We start from the raw sequence: 14880 nt of genomic DNA on the forward strand, positions 1-14880 counted from the left end.
TATAATTTTGTTTTAGGTGTGTCACTATGTAGCACACAGAATTGGGTTTTCTCTTGTGATCCGATCTGAAATTTTTTCATTTAATAAATGAATTTAGTCCATTTACATTACTGATATGAGAACTTCTTCTTGTTCACAACTCTACCATTTTATATTATTCTGTATCTGTAGTTTTTGTTTTATTTTGTTTTTTAAGTAGTTCAACTACATGGTCTTTTTGCTTTTTCCCTAAGTATTAATTCTTTTATTTACGAAGTTTGCTTTTTTGTTCTAGTAGCTAACTTTATAATTACAACCTTACAGAATATCTTTAGTTGTCTATTTTTAACAGTATTTACTAATCTCCTATTGTGAGTAATGATAAAGTTAGCATATTTCCTTGTTCTTACCTTTCCTTTCCTCTTCTTAATCACCCAATTATTTTTTTAATTACAAAGAGATGTATTGATAATACTAACAACAATTACAGAAGTAGGTATAGAGTTAGTACAGAGTTTTAATATATTTTTCAAAATAGCTAGAAATCAAATTATGTCATAATTCATTTGACCTGAAGGAGGTGGAAGATGCTGCTTCATTGTTTTTTTTTTAATTAATTAATTTATTTTTGGCTGTGTTGGGTCTTCGTTGCTGTGCGTGGGCTTTCTCTAGTTGTGGTGAGAGGGGGCTATTCTTTGTTGCAGTGCACGGGCTTCTCATTGCGGTGGCCTCTCCTGTTGCAGAGCACAGGCTCCAGGTGTGCGGGCTTCAGCAGTTGTGGCACGTGAGCTCAGAAGTTGTGGCTCGTGGGCTCAGTAGTTGTGGCTCACGGGCTCTAGAGCTCAGATTCAGTAGTTGTGGTGCACAGACCCAGGTGCTCCGCAGCATGTGGGATCTTCCCAGAGCAGGGCTCGAACCTGTGTCCCCTGCATTGGCAGGCAGATTCTTAACCACTGCGCCACCAGGGAAGCCCTCATTTTTTTTTTTTTAAGTCATCTCTATTGAGGTAAAATTTACACGCAGTAAAACTCACTCTCTGTCCTTTTTGGTGTATAATTCTATGTGATTTGATAAATACATAGAGTTATACAATCACCACTACAATCATGATACAGACAGGATCAATGACCACAAGCCTCACCATTGAATTTTAATCAACAATATCATTTTAATATTACCTCTGTAGTGCTAAATGTGCTCTAATGCTATTACTTGTCAGCTTTAAATGATATCCCATAAATTCCTATTAAAGATAAATCCATTTTAAGTATACACACTTTCCCACCTACCTCCTGCATTCCCTTTACAATTTTTGTGAGATGTGGTATTTGACACTTTTAGGGTATAAAGCATTTACATTCTATTCTGTCATCCTAAAATATACATTGGTTTTCGTCTTAATTCCTTGTAAAAATATGCATTGATCTCAACCTAACATTTTCTTGGTTTTGCTCCTGATCTCTTGGTTGGCTGAATGTAAAACACAACAATTTCTGATACACAATTAGTAAGTCTTAGCTAATAATAGAAGAAAATAGTAAATCCACTTTCACTAACTTTACAAAACTTAAAAAAGTTGCAGTGAAAGTGCAGAGTCCTAACCACTGGACCGCCAGGGAATCCTCACAAAGCTTTATTTTTATTAGTGATAACAGTAGTAAATGAGTACCTCCTAAAGTACTGTGGAATTGCTTGGTGATAAGGAGCATGAATACTCAAGTTATTGGCTGAGTGTGCTTTATAAAGGCTTTACTCCATGCCATTAAATATAAAGTGAGACATAAACTGAACCTGGATTCATGTAAAAATAAATTGTGGTCCCTTCATGCTTATATGGTCTCCAATAGTCTCCCTCTCTCATAATTTAATCATTCTTTCTAAAATCTTGACATTGCTAATTGCTTAATAAATCCTTCCTTCAGAAAAACATGAAAGAAAACTTTGTTTATTCATCAAGGCATACTCAAATACACAAAATAGGCTAAACCACTTCATGTTACTCATTTCTGACTTTTCCTACTTTTCTTGATTCTTTTAACAAGTAACATTCAACAGCACTGCTTATGAAGTTAAATGCTGACCTCTCTTCAATATACCTCCATATTATCTTAGTGCTAACAGCAGTTAAATAAAAATATGGAAAGAGCTAGAATAAAGCCTCCACTTTATCCCTTTGATGATGGGAAATAGCTCTGCCACTGTTTCAGCTATAACCTCATTATTCACATGGCTGTAAGTTCTTAATCAATTTCATCAAGAATTCAATTTAAATGTATTAAGTTGCTGTCAGTCCTTCAGTAAGATCAATGAACACCACTCAGGGAGGTATGCAAACAGTTTTCTGAATCTTCCCTAGATCAACTTCAAGGCAAGAATTAGATTCAATAAAATGCACTTTAGTAAAGAAACAACAAGGGATAGTGAAAAGAACAAGAATACTGGAGTCTGGCAGATCTGAGTTTAGAAAAAAAAAATTCAAGGCTCGGACACTTAATATGTACCATCCAGGACACCTATGTTTCTAAAATCTCAATGGGCTGTTGTGAGGGTTACATGTAATAAGATAAATAAAGGTACAGTATATTATTTGGCAACAAATGGTAGATAATATTAGTTTTTAGTCATTATGTGTAGTTGTCTTTAAAAAACAATCACAGCAATCATTGAGAGATACAGCCAATTGTTGCAGGGTAAAATATATCTAAAAGTTCTAGCCACGTTCACGTCAGAGATCAGAAGCGTATCTTGAAATGGTTGCAGGAAATACAGTGATAAAATGAGAGCATTTTGAAAAACAAAGGCAATCTATTTAAATGCTATTATAAAAAGAACTCAACTGTACTGGAGAATTTTCTCTGTGCTTTATGTTTTGGCCTTACTGATTTTTACTGCCAAAGTAATTTCATTGAACATGGACGGGCAGGAGGCATAAGTATGGTCAAGTGCCTTATGTCACCAGTTCAAAATGTATCCTCCTTTTCACCCACTTTTATATAACAGTTTTATCAACTGTACTCTGACCATGGAAGTGATTTATTGGTTCTGAAGCTTTGAGAAAGGGAAGGTACAGGGAAAGGTGAATGAAGGGAGACATGCTATTCAATTCAGTTTTAATGATTCAATGCAAAAAACATGTATGATGTTCTATCTATGTTCCAGGAGCTGTGGAGCTCAGTGAAGAGCCAAAGATGAGCAAAACATAATCCCTGAGCACACTTATTTGTAAACAACTGTTCACGGCAGAAAGCCTGTAAAAACACAATCTCACTTTGAGTACGCAGAGCTAATATGATTAAAAGTTCACCATGGCCATGAAAAGGAAGCCTTCCAAATTTATTGGGATCTACTTAAAAATACTGATTGGGTATACTGTGGTTTAAAAACTTAGTAGAAACCACTCACTACTTAAATGCACTTGTTAAATTACAAAGAAGCCAGGTTTATACATTCAGTGAAGTCATGGAATATTTGCTACCAAAGTGAATGATCTCCAACCTAGTATGAAACATTCTTTTGGGAAAAAACAAAAACAAAAACAAAAAAACAAAAAAACAAACCAAAAAACCCTAAATGTCACAAAGATTAAAAATCAAAGAGTCTCTGTTAGATTTTTATTTGAATATCAAAAAGCTTCCGAATCTAGTCCTTAGTATTTTTATTAAAAGTGTTCATGAGAATGCCATTAACTTAAGAGTCCTGCATATCTTATATAATGTTCTACTATCAACGGTACACTAAACAAATGTCTTAAAGCTTCCTCTGATGGAAATGTCTTTCATCTCTATTGGGAACTTCTCAGTCATGCATAGTTTATTTGAAATCCAAAGGTCCATTTGGTCTGCCAGACTAAAATTAGATTACTAAAACTAGAATTTTATACTCACCTGATCCTCCTTTTGCCAAGTATTTGTTCTTTGCATAAAGGACAGAATCTAACATGGACTCAAAAAGAAGAAAATAGCCCTGTATAAAAAAAGAAAATATGGATTTTAGAAAAGTGCAGTATCATCATATGCAGATAAATTTCAATATCTGGCTAGTGTTTTAATGGAAAATATACTTTTTGTCTCTACCATATAATATTCTGTAAAGTTTGAAATTATTTTTTGCAGTAAATTCTCCACATAATAATTATTAGAAAATCAGGCCAGGGAATGGACTTGAGGACATGGGGAGGGGGAAGGGTAAGCTGGGACAAAGTGAGAGAGTGGCATGGACATATATACACTACCAAATGTAAAATAGATAGCTAGTGGGAAGCAGCCACATAGCACAGGGAGATCAGCTAGGTGCTTTGTGACCACCTAGAGGGGTGGGATATGGAGGGTGGGAGGGAGGGAGGGAGATGCAAGAGGGAGAGATATGGGGATATATGTATATGTATAGCTGATTCACTTTGTTATAAAGCAGAAATTAACACACCATTGTAAAGCAATTACACTCCAATAAAGATGTTAAAAAAAAAAAAAAAAGAAAAGAAAATCAGGCCAGGGTACAAAGTGGATCCAGAAAGTCCAGAAAGTTTATTACAGCAGAATGTACTGAACCTTCTCTACCTGTGCTTCCACTTTCTAGACTATTATTTCTTCCACATTAAAAGGAAACTTTCAGATAGAAATTGTTAATGTATCCAATAATTTCCTGGAATACTGCAATATTAATCTAGAGCAATAGTCCTTAACTAGATTTTGCCCCTGGGGGACATTTTTGATTGTCACAACTGGGTGGGGGGCAACACTGATAAACGTCCTTCACTGACACGGGACGGCCCCCAAACAAAGAAATGTCTGATCCCAAATGTCTATAGAGCTAAGGCTGAGAAACTCTGGTCTGGAACACCTTTTCCCAAAATGTTTCCTGCGCAAGGACATTCTCTTTGAAGAGTTTTTTTTAAAAAAAAAAAAAAGGAGGGGAGAGGTGAGAAAGACCAGATGCTATATCCTCCTCATAGAGATTCATAATGCACATCAGCACATTAACAGTTCTGAGAAGTGTTATGGTAAAGAGGATGGCTGAACAAATTCTAAACAAGTATTACCCACGTTTTAACTAGAAATCTCTTTTTTTCTATTTAACATGTATCAACACCTTGCACAACTATGTTGTTTGAAATACATTTCATGAAACTCGGCCCCAGTGTGCTCCAGACTCTGGAGAACACTTGACTCCTCCACCAAGAAAGGCTAATCACAGCACAAATGAAAAGATAATCTGCCACTACTGCTGTCACAAACGCAGTACATTCTAATAGTATGCTATACACTTTATTATAGAAATGATAAAGTAATCATGAGTGAGAGATCAATGCCAGTTTCTGTCAGTCTTCTTCTGGGGCCCATCCTCCAATAGCCCTGAGCAGCAGGGAAAGTCAAGCGTTCAGCACAGTGCTTAGCACATAATACACCCTATTATGGCTAAGGGTTAACCAAAATGAATGTTACCCTCATGTCAGCATTCTAAATCAAAACTGTTCTCACTCATTTGTTCTGTGCACAAATAACTAAGAGGATCAATACACAACACCGTGAACAAAAATGTTTTAAATGTTTCTCTAGCACAGGAAAAACCTGCAAACCCAGAATGGATAATCTTCCCAAGAGATAAACAGCAAATTTAAATTTACAGAAAATACAGCTCTACCACTTGAATCACTTATAAAGGAACCTAATTAAATTGCTGCTAGCAACTCTACATTGGCATTTACCTTCTCACATTTACCAACACACTAATCCACTGATAAGAAAATAATTGCCTACAAAAGACAGACTTAGCAACAAAACTCTTTTATTACTGTGTTTACACTAGGATAATTAAGGATTTGGTGGAAACTGCTTTCCTGGATAGAGCACTTCAGTAAAATGTCTAACTCTTATAAGTTAGTTCCTCATTAATATCATCTGTGTATCAAAGCACAAGAGCCTTCTGGAATTCAACTAAGAAATCTTTATCAATCTGACATAATTCATGCAGATCTATGAACACAAATGCTTATAAATAAGCATTCATCAGTTGATTAAAGTAAATTATAATTTTTGCCAAAAAAATTATTTAAAGAGGAAGCATCTATTTACCTAAGAGGAAAAAGATCAGCTGGTAAAACATGTTAATAGGCTGGGGAAAAAATGGTCCTTATTTGGAAGATTGTTGCATGTTAAAACATTAAAATAAAATAAAATCACATTTTCGTACAAATTGAGTATTCATTATAGTCCAATCTTGTTTGGAAGGGGGCAAAAAGTATAGTGTGTTACTGATCTGGCACCATGTCAAACTGTTTCTAGTATTATTTTTTCAAAGTAGCTAGTTAAATCCAAGTATTTTCCCTCTGTAAGTTCAAACTCCATCTTACTTCCATATACTACAATCAAACCAAAAAAGTCTTTTCGATCAATAACTGAAAGTAGCTCCTTCTAGCAACATGCTCGTTTATTGCATTTAAGATAAAGTTATAATTAGCCATTCATCTGAGATTAAATAACCGTATTTTAAATCGGTACTATGGTCAATACCAATAGAACCAATTTAGAGGGTGGACTCTTGGATTTAAATCCTAGAGGAGCTTCTTTCTCTATGTGACGTTGGGCAAGTTTACAAATGAAGAAACGGAGACTCAGTGATGTTAAGTGACAATAACAATGGTATTCTACACCACAGAGCTGTTATGAGAACTAAATATGTTAATACATGTAAAAAGGTTTAGAACAGTAAACCTAATTAGTTTAACTAAAAAAAATTAAGAGCTACTTAAAAATATTTGTAAAGGCTAGTGAGAATTTTTAAATTACATTTAATACATTAGAGAATGAAGGCTTACCAGATTGTCCAGAATTATATAATATTTAGTGAATGGTCCTATATTAAAATCCACGAGTCAGAACTAAAATTCTTTTTTTCCCCCCCAGGAGTCACTTTTTTTTTTCAGACCAGCCAAGACTATACGCATGTGTGTGCATACAAAAAATAAAGATAAAAGATAAGAAACCTTTCTTTAAAATGCTTGAAATTTCTTTAAAATTAAGAAACAAAATTTTAAACCCAATCGAAATAATTTGATCAGGTTGGCCAAATTAGTGCCAATTCCAACTTTAAGATTCTTCTTGCAAAGACAGAGAGATTTGTTTCCCTGGGCTAAAAAAGTTAATTTTACTTAATCCTCTGAACTTTAGTATTTATACTTAAGACTTTCCTACATGTCTGCTTCCATTTAAAATAATAAACACCAATAAGCACTTTTCCACATACCCCATAATGATCACCTTAGCTAAGATCAGAATCCTGATCAAACAATATCAGAGAGTTTCTAAGGTTCTAACTATTTAAACAATGTAATTTTCACATTAGAGACATCAGTACTAGCAAGGTTAAGTGAGGTATTTTAGGTCATGTAGCTGGAAAAATAATACCGGACAATTTTCAGATGCCCTCATAAACACTGGTCTTAAGATTCAATTCCCAATGCTGCTAACTAAACTCAACAAGAGATAAGGGTGCAAACAAACAAAACAAAGATAATCATCCTCGGCAGCAAAAACATCCTTTCATAAATGCCATGTCTTTACTTCCCATTTTTTAGAGTCAGCCAACATTATGAGGTCAGAGAGTTTCTGAAAGCAAATAATCAAATGTTTTTGTTGATACATGTAAAGGATTTAGCAGAGTGCCTGGCACAGAGTTAACATATAAAACCTATAAAGGACCATTTTGTATAACTCTAATTTGGCAGAAGTCATCATATGGGGTCAGCTACCATGGGGCAAACTGGGCTAAAATGGATTGAAGCAGAAGGCTAAAGCAAGTCTTTCTTTTTTCGTCTTTTCCCATTCCATTTTTTTCTCCTTTTTCTCTCTTCATTGGTGTATAATTAAATACTTTATTTCTGATAATAACTTTTTTATTTCTGTAGCAAGATATTTCTTGTATATGACAAGGCTTCTATTCTGTCAAAGCAGTTTCTAAACTTTACGTTAAAGAATAACTAAACTAGCAAATCAGTAGAAAAGCATTCCTTCAAAACAAGAATAGATTATACATATTCATATTTAGTCTATCTACTAAATATGCCACATTATGACTATGATTATGATTTTGGCCACGTCGCGAGGCTTGTGGGATCTTAGTTCCCCTACCAGGGATCAAACCTGGGCCCCAGCAGTGAAAGCGCCAAGTCCTAACCACTGGACCCAGGGAATTCTCAAGCCACATTATTTAATACTCAATGAAGACTGACAATTTTACTGGTCATTTATTTCACTCAGTATCCAGATATCTGCTCAACTATTACCTCCTCAAAAGGGATTTTCCTAATGTCTCCACATAAAATATCTTCTTTTTCCCTCACCAAACTCTATCTCTTTACCCTGCTTTGTACTCTATCATAGCACTTAAAATTGGTTATTTTAAAATGCTGTTTTGCTTTCTAAAATTAAAATTCTCAAATAATAATAGTGGTGAAAACTGTCAAAGTTCATAGTATTTAAGTGTTCTTTTATGGAATATCTTATTTAATTCTTCCCTAAAGCACATGTTATTGTTATTTCCATTTAACTAATGAGGAAATTAAGGCTTAGAAACGTTAAATAACCTAAAATCCTAAGACTTAAAAAAAACAGCTCACAGTCACAGAAACAGTTGAACAAGTCAGAATTTGGAACCTTGGTCTATCTGACTACAGAGGTCAAGTTCTGAATAACTATTCTATGTTGCTTCTTAAATTCATTTACCTGATTGAAAATAAGACTTGGTATTTGTATTATATTATACTACATTTGTAATTAAGGACTCAAGTGTTCTGAAATAAGAAAATTCCCATAGAGCATATTAAACAAGATTAGAACTTACAATAGGTATCTGATTAATAATATTTCAGCGTGAAAGCTTATTTGGCAAGTGGCTGTTAGCCACCATTCACTGTGAAAAATATTACTTTAGAAAATCAATGAATATACTAGAATATATGTAGAAACAAAACTTAACATTCGTGAGATAAATGAAAATGTCTAGTTAAAAATATTAGCAGGTGAAAAGTTTCATATATGGATTGCTTGCGGTTACTGTGCTTTCTCTCCACTTTCCACTTTGCTAAGCTTCATTTTACTATAGGCTCCCTACGTGATAGAATAGGCTTTAATTTCCTGGGAATTGTCCTTGGTTCTGAACCAAGTCATTTATTACTGATATCAGAAGGCTTTGCTCCAAATGCCCTGCTCATCTGCAGTGTAATTCAGACTGTAATTTCACAGGCTGCTGCCTCACCTGTAGGGGTGCCATCTGGAAAAGAATTATACCCAATACTTCTCCCATGATGCTCATGGGGCACTTTTCTTCCCAAACTGACATTCACTTTTTAAAATTAAAATTTGCATTTACACTTCAAAAATTAATAACTACAAAAGGAACACACTGGATCAAATCTGGAACTAGAAGAACCATTAACATTATTCACTGAAATAGGAACCTTATTTTAAAATGCCTTCTCATGGTATCTTCTTGGAATAGATAAATTAATGATAAAAGAAACTTGTGATATCTTCAGAATAAGGTGCTTCTCTTGACTAATTGTTTTTTCAGTTCAAATAACTGAATTACTGACACACGCTTAGGCAGAATTAACTATTTTAAAAAGTGAGGAAAGGGGAAGGCAACAATAAAATGACAAGTTTATGTGTAGAAAGTCTAGTGACAGTCAATAATCTGGATTTATTTAAAGATAAAAAATAAAGATTTATTTTAAAATATTTAAAGATTACTTCCAACAAATAAATAAACCTGTGAAATCTAATCTCGAATTCTTAAGTACATTTCTGAAGCATAATAAATATCTGATGACTTCTTTTTCAATACTCCTCTCAATTCTGTAAGATTTACTACAGATAGAATGTTATCCAATGTGACTGGGACTAGTAGTCAGTTAACTGAAAACAACATGTTTTAAGTAAAAACATACAAATGTAGATTTGTTTACCAATATTACCAATATTCACTTGCCAAGTGGAGAATCCTTCAATCCTATAATTCCCACACTCATTCCTAAGTCCTTCACAATTGTTTTAGTGCTTTATTTTACAACAATTTTTTTCTTACAATATTGTTCAATAGTTTATGTTAGTATTAACTGATTTTTCATAAATAAGTAGGCAAACAAATACAGTTAAGCTCTTGGTAAACAATCCAATCCAACTGATAGGAGCAGAAGAGGAGCAGCACACTAAAGGTACCTCATTAGCCTAAGTGTTCAGGTAGCCATAGGAATCTAGCAGGTGTTATACAAAAAGAACGCAAAGCATCATTAATTTGGTGAATTAAACGCAGGTTGGTGAGGAAGCTTCAATTGTACAAGAATGTGACAAAGTATACTGTCATGATGTCACCTTTTAAGGGAAAACTTCCTTGATGCCTCAGACTAGGTCAGGTGGCCTGTATAATATCATCTAAGTTGAGGTATGAGTTATTATCAATGCATAGAAATGAGAACTCTAAAACAGGGTTTCTTAACCTTGGCACTACCAACATTTTGGGCCAGATAATACTTCCTTGTAGGGGCTGTTCTGTCCACTGTAGGGTATTTAAGCAGCACTCTCCTCCAGTCCCTATCTCTCCTGAACTGTTGTAACCTAACATGTTTCCAAGACATTTCCCATTACCCATATATCCCAGGGGGGGCAAAATTAGACATGCTCCCTCCACTGCTGAGAATCACTGCTCTAGAGATATAACAAAAATAATTAGATAAGCATTTTCTTCTCATCTACAGTGCTCTCTGCTAGAAATGTACCAAACTGAAGATTTTACAGAATATGCCCGATCTTGTCTGATCTTAGAAGATTTAAAGGATGTAAAAGAACCTCTATTTACTTCACTGTTATATTTATAATAGCCTTAGACATTGAACATCTAAAGTGAAAGTTTTTTCAGTGATTCCCAAGCCTGTGATTTGACTCTTTCACCTTAAAATGTGCTAATACTAACCATTTTATTTATCAAAAATATGATAAGGAAGTTACATGAGAATTTTAAAGTAATTATGTAAAATACTTTTGGGTAAGATACTTTCCTTACTGATAACTCTACAGTAACCGAGACATATTACATTACACTCTCACACACCTGGAAAAATGCAAGGCGGCCGATGATATCAAGCAACAAGAATATCTGTATCCTTTGCACTCATTTGTCATAAAATGGGTAAAAAAATAATGCTTTGAACATGAACACACAGACATCTTTGTTCAATGTTTTATGTATTTGGTTAAGATAAATTTCTTAAAGCAGAATTTCTGGATTAAAGGATATGCACATTTAAAATTTTGATCTGTGTCATAAAACTGCCCCATAGAAAGACTATGACAATTTTTACTACCAGAACTACATGAGTGTACTAAAAACTTAAATGTAAATGGGGAAGGTATGAAGTTTTATACACACACACACACCTCCATCTTCTGGGCAGGGGGAAGTACTAACCATAAAGAAAAAGACTAATAAATTTGACTACGTTAAAATTTAGAATCTCTGCTCATCAAAAGATATCAGAAGAATAAAAAATAAGTCATAGAGTTTGGAAAGATAACACACACATTTCCATCTCCAACAAGGAACAGTAATCAACAAGAAAAACGCGGGCAACCCGAAAGAAAAATGGGCTAAAAAAATTATATACAGTTACGAGCCAGGAAATCACCAATATCCGTATGCAGAGATGCTGAACTTCATTAGTAATTCAAACACAATGAGACTACGTAATGACTACCAGATTGGCAATAATTAAAAAGTCATGCAGTATCCAGTGTGGCAAATCTATGGGGCAATGAGGTAAAAATACTTTGATCCATCCCTTCTTCCCTTCCTATTCTTTTTATTTTTTGAAGTATAGTTGATTTATACAAAGTGGTGTTAGTTTCAGGTGCACAGCAAAGTGATTCAGTTATACATACATACATGTATATTTTTTTCAGATTCTTTTCCATTATAGGTCATTAGAAGATATTGAATACAGTTCCCTGTGTAAACAGTAGGTCCCTGTTATATATATATTTATATTATATATGGTAGTGTGTATATGTTAATCCCAAACTCCCAATTTATCACCCCCCCTTCCCCTTTGCTAACTGTAAATTTGTTTTCTATGCCTGTGAGTCTGTTTCAATTTTGTAAATAAGTTCATTTGTATCTTTTTTTTTTTAGATTCCACATATAAGTGATATCATGATATTTGTCTTTCTCTTACGTGAGTTAATATAATCTCTAAGTCCATCTATGTTGCTGCAAATGGCATTATTTCATTCTTTTGTATGACTAATATTCCATTGTATATATATGCTACATCTTCTTTATCCGTTCATCTATCAATGGACTTTTAGGTTGCTTCCATGTCTTGGCTATTATAAATAGTGATGCTATGAACATTTCGGTACATGTATCTTTTCGAATTAATTTTCTCCAGATATACACCCAGGAGTGGAATTGCTAGATCATATGGCAACTCTATTTTTATTTTTTAAGGAACCTTCATTCTGTTCTCCACAGTGGCTGCACCAATTTACATCCTCACCAACAGCATAGGAGGATTCCTTTTTCTCCACACCCTCTCCAGCATTTATTATTTGTAGACTTTTTGATGATGGCCATTCTGATCAGTGTGAGGTGATATCTCATTGTAGTTTTGATTTGCATTTCTCAAATAATTAGCACTACTGAGTACTTTTTCATGTGCCTGTTGGCCATCTGCATGTCTTCTTTGGGGAAAGATACATCTGTATTTCTAAAACAATATTCCAATCCTGCACAGTGACTGAAAAAAATCATTAATTATAACTGGAAATTCTACTCTTAAAAATACAACTAAATTACTTGCTAGCACTTTTATCGATGAGAATTAATTAAGTTATATGTAACATGGTGGTCCTACAAAACTCGTAAATTATAGATGTTTGAGGCTACAGGAAAGATGAACTCTATTAACAGTATGATTCAGGGCTTAAAGAACAAGATCTCATTCCGTTTCCTGCACCAATGCATTTTAGGAGCTCCTGATCCTCTAAGTACAACATATACGCCAGAAGAAAAACAAAAACATCTAGTTAGATGCGTCAGTAAGCTGGCTTTCACCTTGAGAGCCATTTGCTAAAGCTAGTAAATAAACCTGGAAAAACAGGAGATAAAAGCCATGGTCCAGCCAAAGTGAGGAATGTAAGACCCAAATAACAAAACAGAGACAACCAAATATATCTACAGAGTAAAAGTAAATTTAAAATCTCACCTGCTGCCACCCTGCTCCCTCCCCGACAACCCAGTTTAGAACGTTGGTAGTATTCTCATACTACTGTTGGTAAGAAAGCAGAATGGTAAGGTAAGTGCTGAGGAGAATTTGGCAAAAACTGTTAAGATTGCATATGCATATGAATTAACCCTTTGACCCATCAATCCCACTTCCAGGAAAATGAAAAGAAATATGTACAAGAATGTTCAACACAGTATTAGTTGTAACAACAAAAGAATGATAGATATTTAAATGAGAGTTATAAACATTATATTTATCTGTACAATGGAGTATTATATAGCCATAGAGAGGAATGAGGTGTATCTCTCTATAATGATACAGAGTGATGGCCAAGATATAATTTTAAATTTAAAAAGCAAAGCACAGAACAATGCATAGAGTATGTTAACTCTGCATAACACAAGGGTGAAAATATAAATATATACATATCTAATATCTTTTTAATAAACCAAAGGCTAAAAAAAAAAAAAGTTATCTATTCACTAAGGGACAAAAGGGATGGAACCACATAACTTTTTTTGTAATTAAAACAAAATTAAACTAAAAAAGGAAAAAGAAGCAATTCCCCCAAATTGAAGAAAAAGGAAACAAATAAATCTGATTGTATGTCAAGTTGGTTACATAACCAGAGGAAAATAATTAATTCAAGTAACTTTGAAACACAGTATTTAGACTGTGTATCTCCATGAGATATATTCTAGGACAAAAGAAAATATAGAGGGATCATAAACTGCATTAGAAATCTTATTGTTAGTAGTAAAATTGATATAAAAATTTTGAAACTATTATAGGTAAACTATTATATGATAAAGTAAACAAACAATTATTATTTTAAGAATCAAGATTTTCTGCATAGAAGAAAAGAGATACAGTACAAAATTAAAGACTCTAAGTAAAAATTCTATAATCTTAAATTGGAAATATCAGTGTAAACTCATGGTTTTTTTTAATATTAAAAAAAATAGCGGGCTTTCCTGGTGGCGCAGTGGTTGAGAATCTGCCTGCTAATAATGCAGGGGACACGGGTTCAAGCCCTGGTCTGGGAAGATCCCACATGCCGCGGAGCAACTAGGCCCATGAGCCACAATTACTGAGCCTGCGCGTCTGAAGCCCGTGCTCCGCAACAAGAGAGGCCGCGATAGTGAGAGGCCCGCGCACCGCGATGAGGAGTGGCCCCCGCTTGCCTCAACTAGAGAAAGCCCTAGCACAGAAACGAAGACCCAACATAGCAATCAATCAATCAATAAATCTTTAAAAAAAAAAAATAGCTATACCTATCCACTAAGAACAACATACAACCAATGGCAGTCCAGTAGCAATGAGCACTCCTAGAACCCAGACTGTGATCTCTATATATACCATTTTCCAATGAAAGAACCAGGATTCTTTGATTCCATGTTTAGGCAGTATAAAATGACTGTAAAATATCTTATAGTACCAGAAAGTATAATCTGAAACATAAACATATTCATATTTTGTTTTTCATTATTATATTGAAGACAACTAGGAATTGTTAAAGGGATATAAGAGGACAGTTCAAATGTCATTAGCTAAAAATAGGCCAATTCGAACACCAAAAATAGTAATTACAATGGTTCAAAACACATCAAATATGTTAAAAATCC

At 34.2% G+C, this 14880-nt stretch overlaps 1 protein-coding gene across 6 annotated transcripts in view; it reads right to left on the bottom strand.

Moving 5' to 3' along the window:
- PRMT3 (protein arginine methyltransferase 3) overlaps positions 1-14880 on the bottom strand; it is a 179166-nt gene that overhangs the window by 97250 nt on the left and 67036 nt on the right. For all 6 annotated transcript variants that reach the window (XM_082342441.1, XM_082342440.1, XM_082342442.1 and 3 more), the window contains exon 11: positions 3864-3942. In XM_082342441.1, the coding sequence (XP_082198567.1) occupies positions 3864-3942 (79 nt within the window). The remainder of the gene's footprint in view (positions 1-3863; positions 3943-14880) is intronic.

This window comes from Balaenoptera borealis, assembly GCF_965194805.1.
Source record: "Balaenoptera borealis genome assembly, chromosome: 11".
NCBI lineage: Eukaryota > Metazoa > Chordata > Mammalia > Artiodactyla > Balaenopteridae > Balaenoptera > Balaenoptera borealis.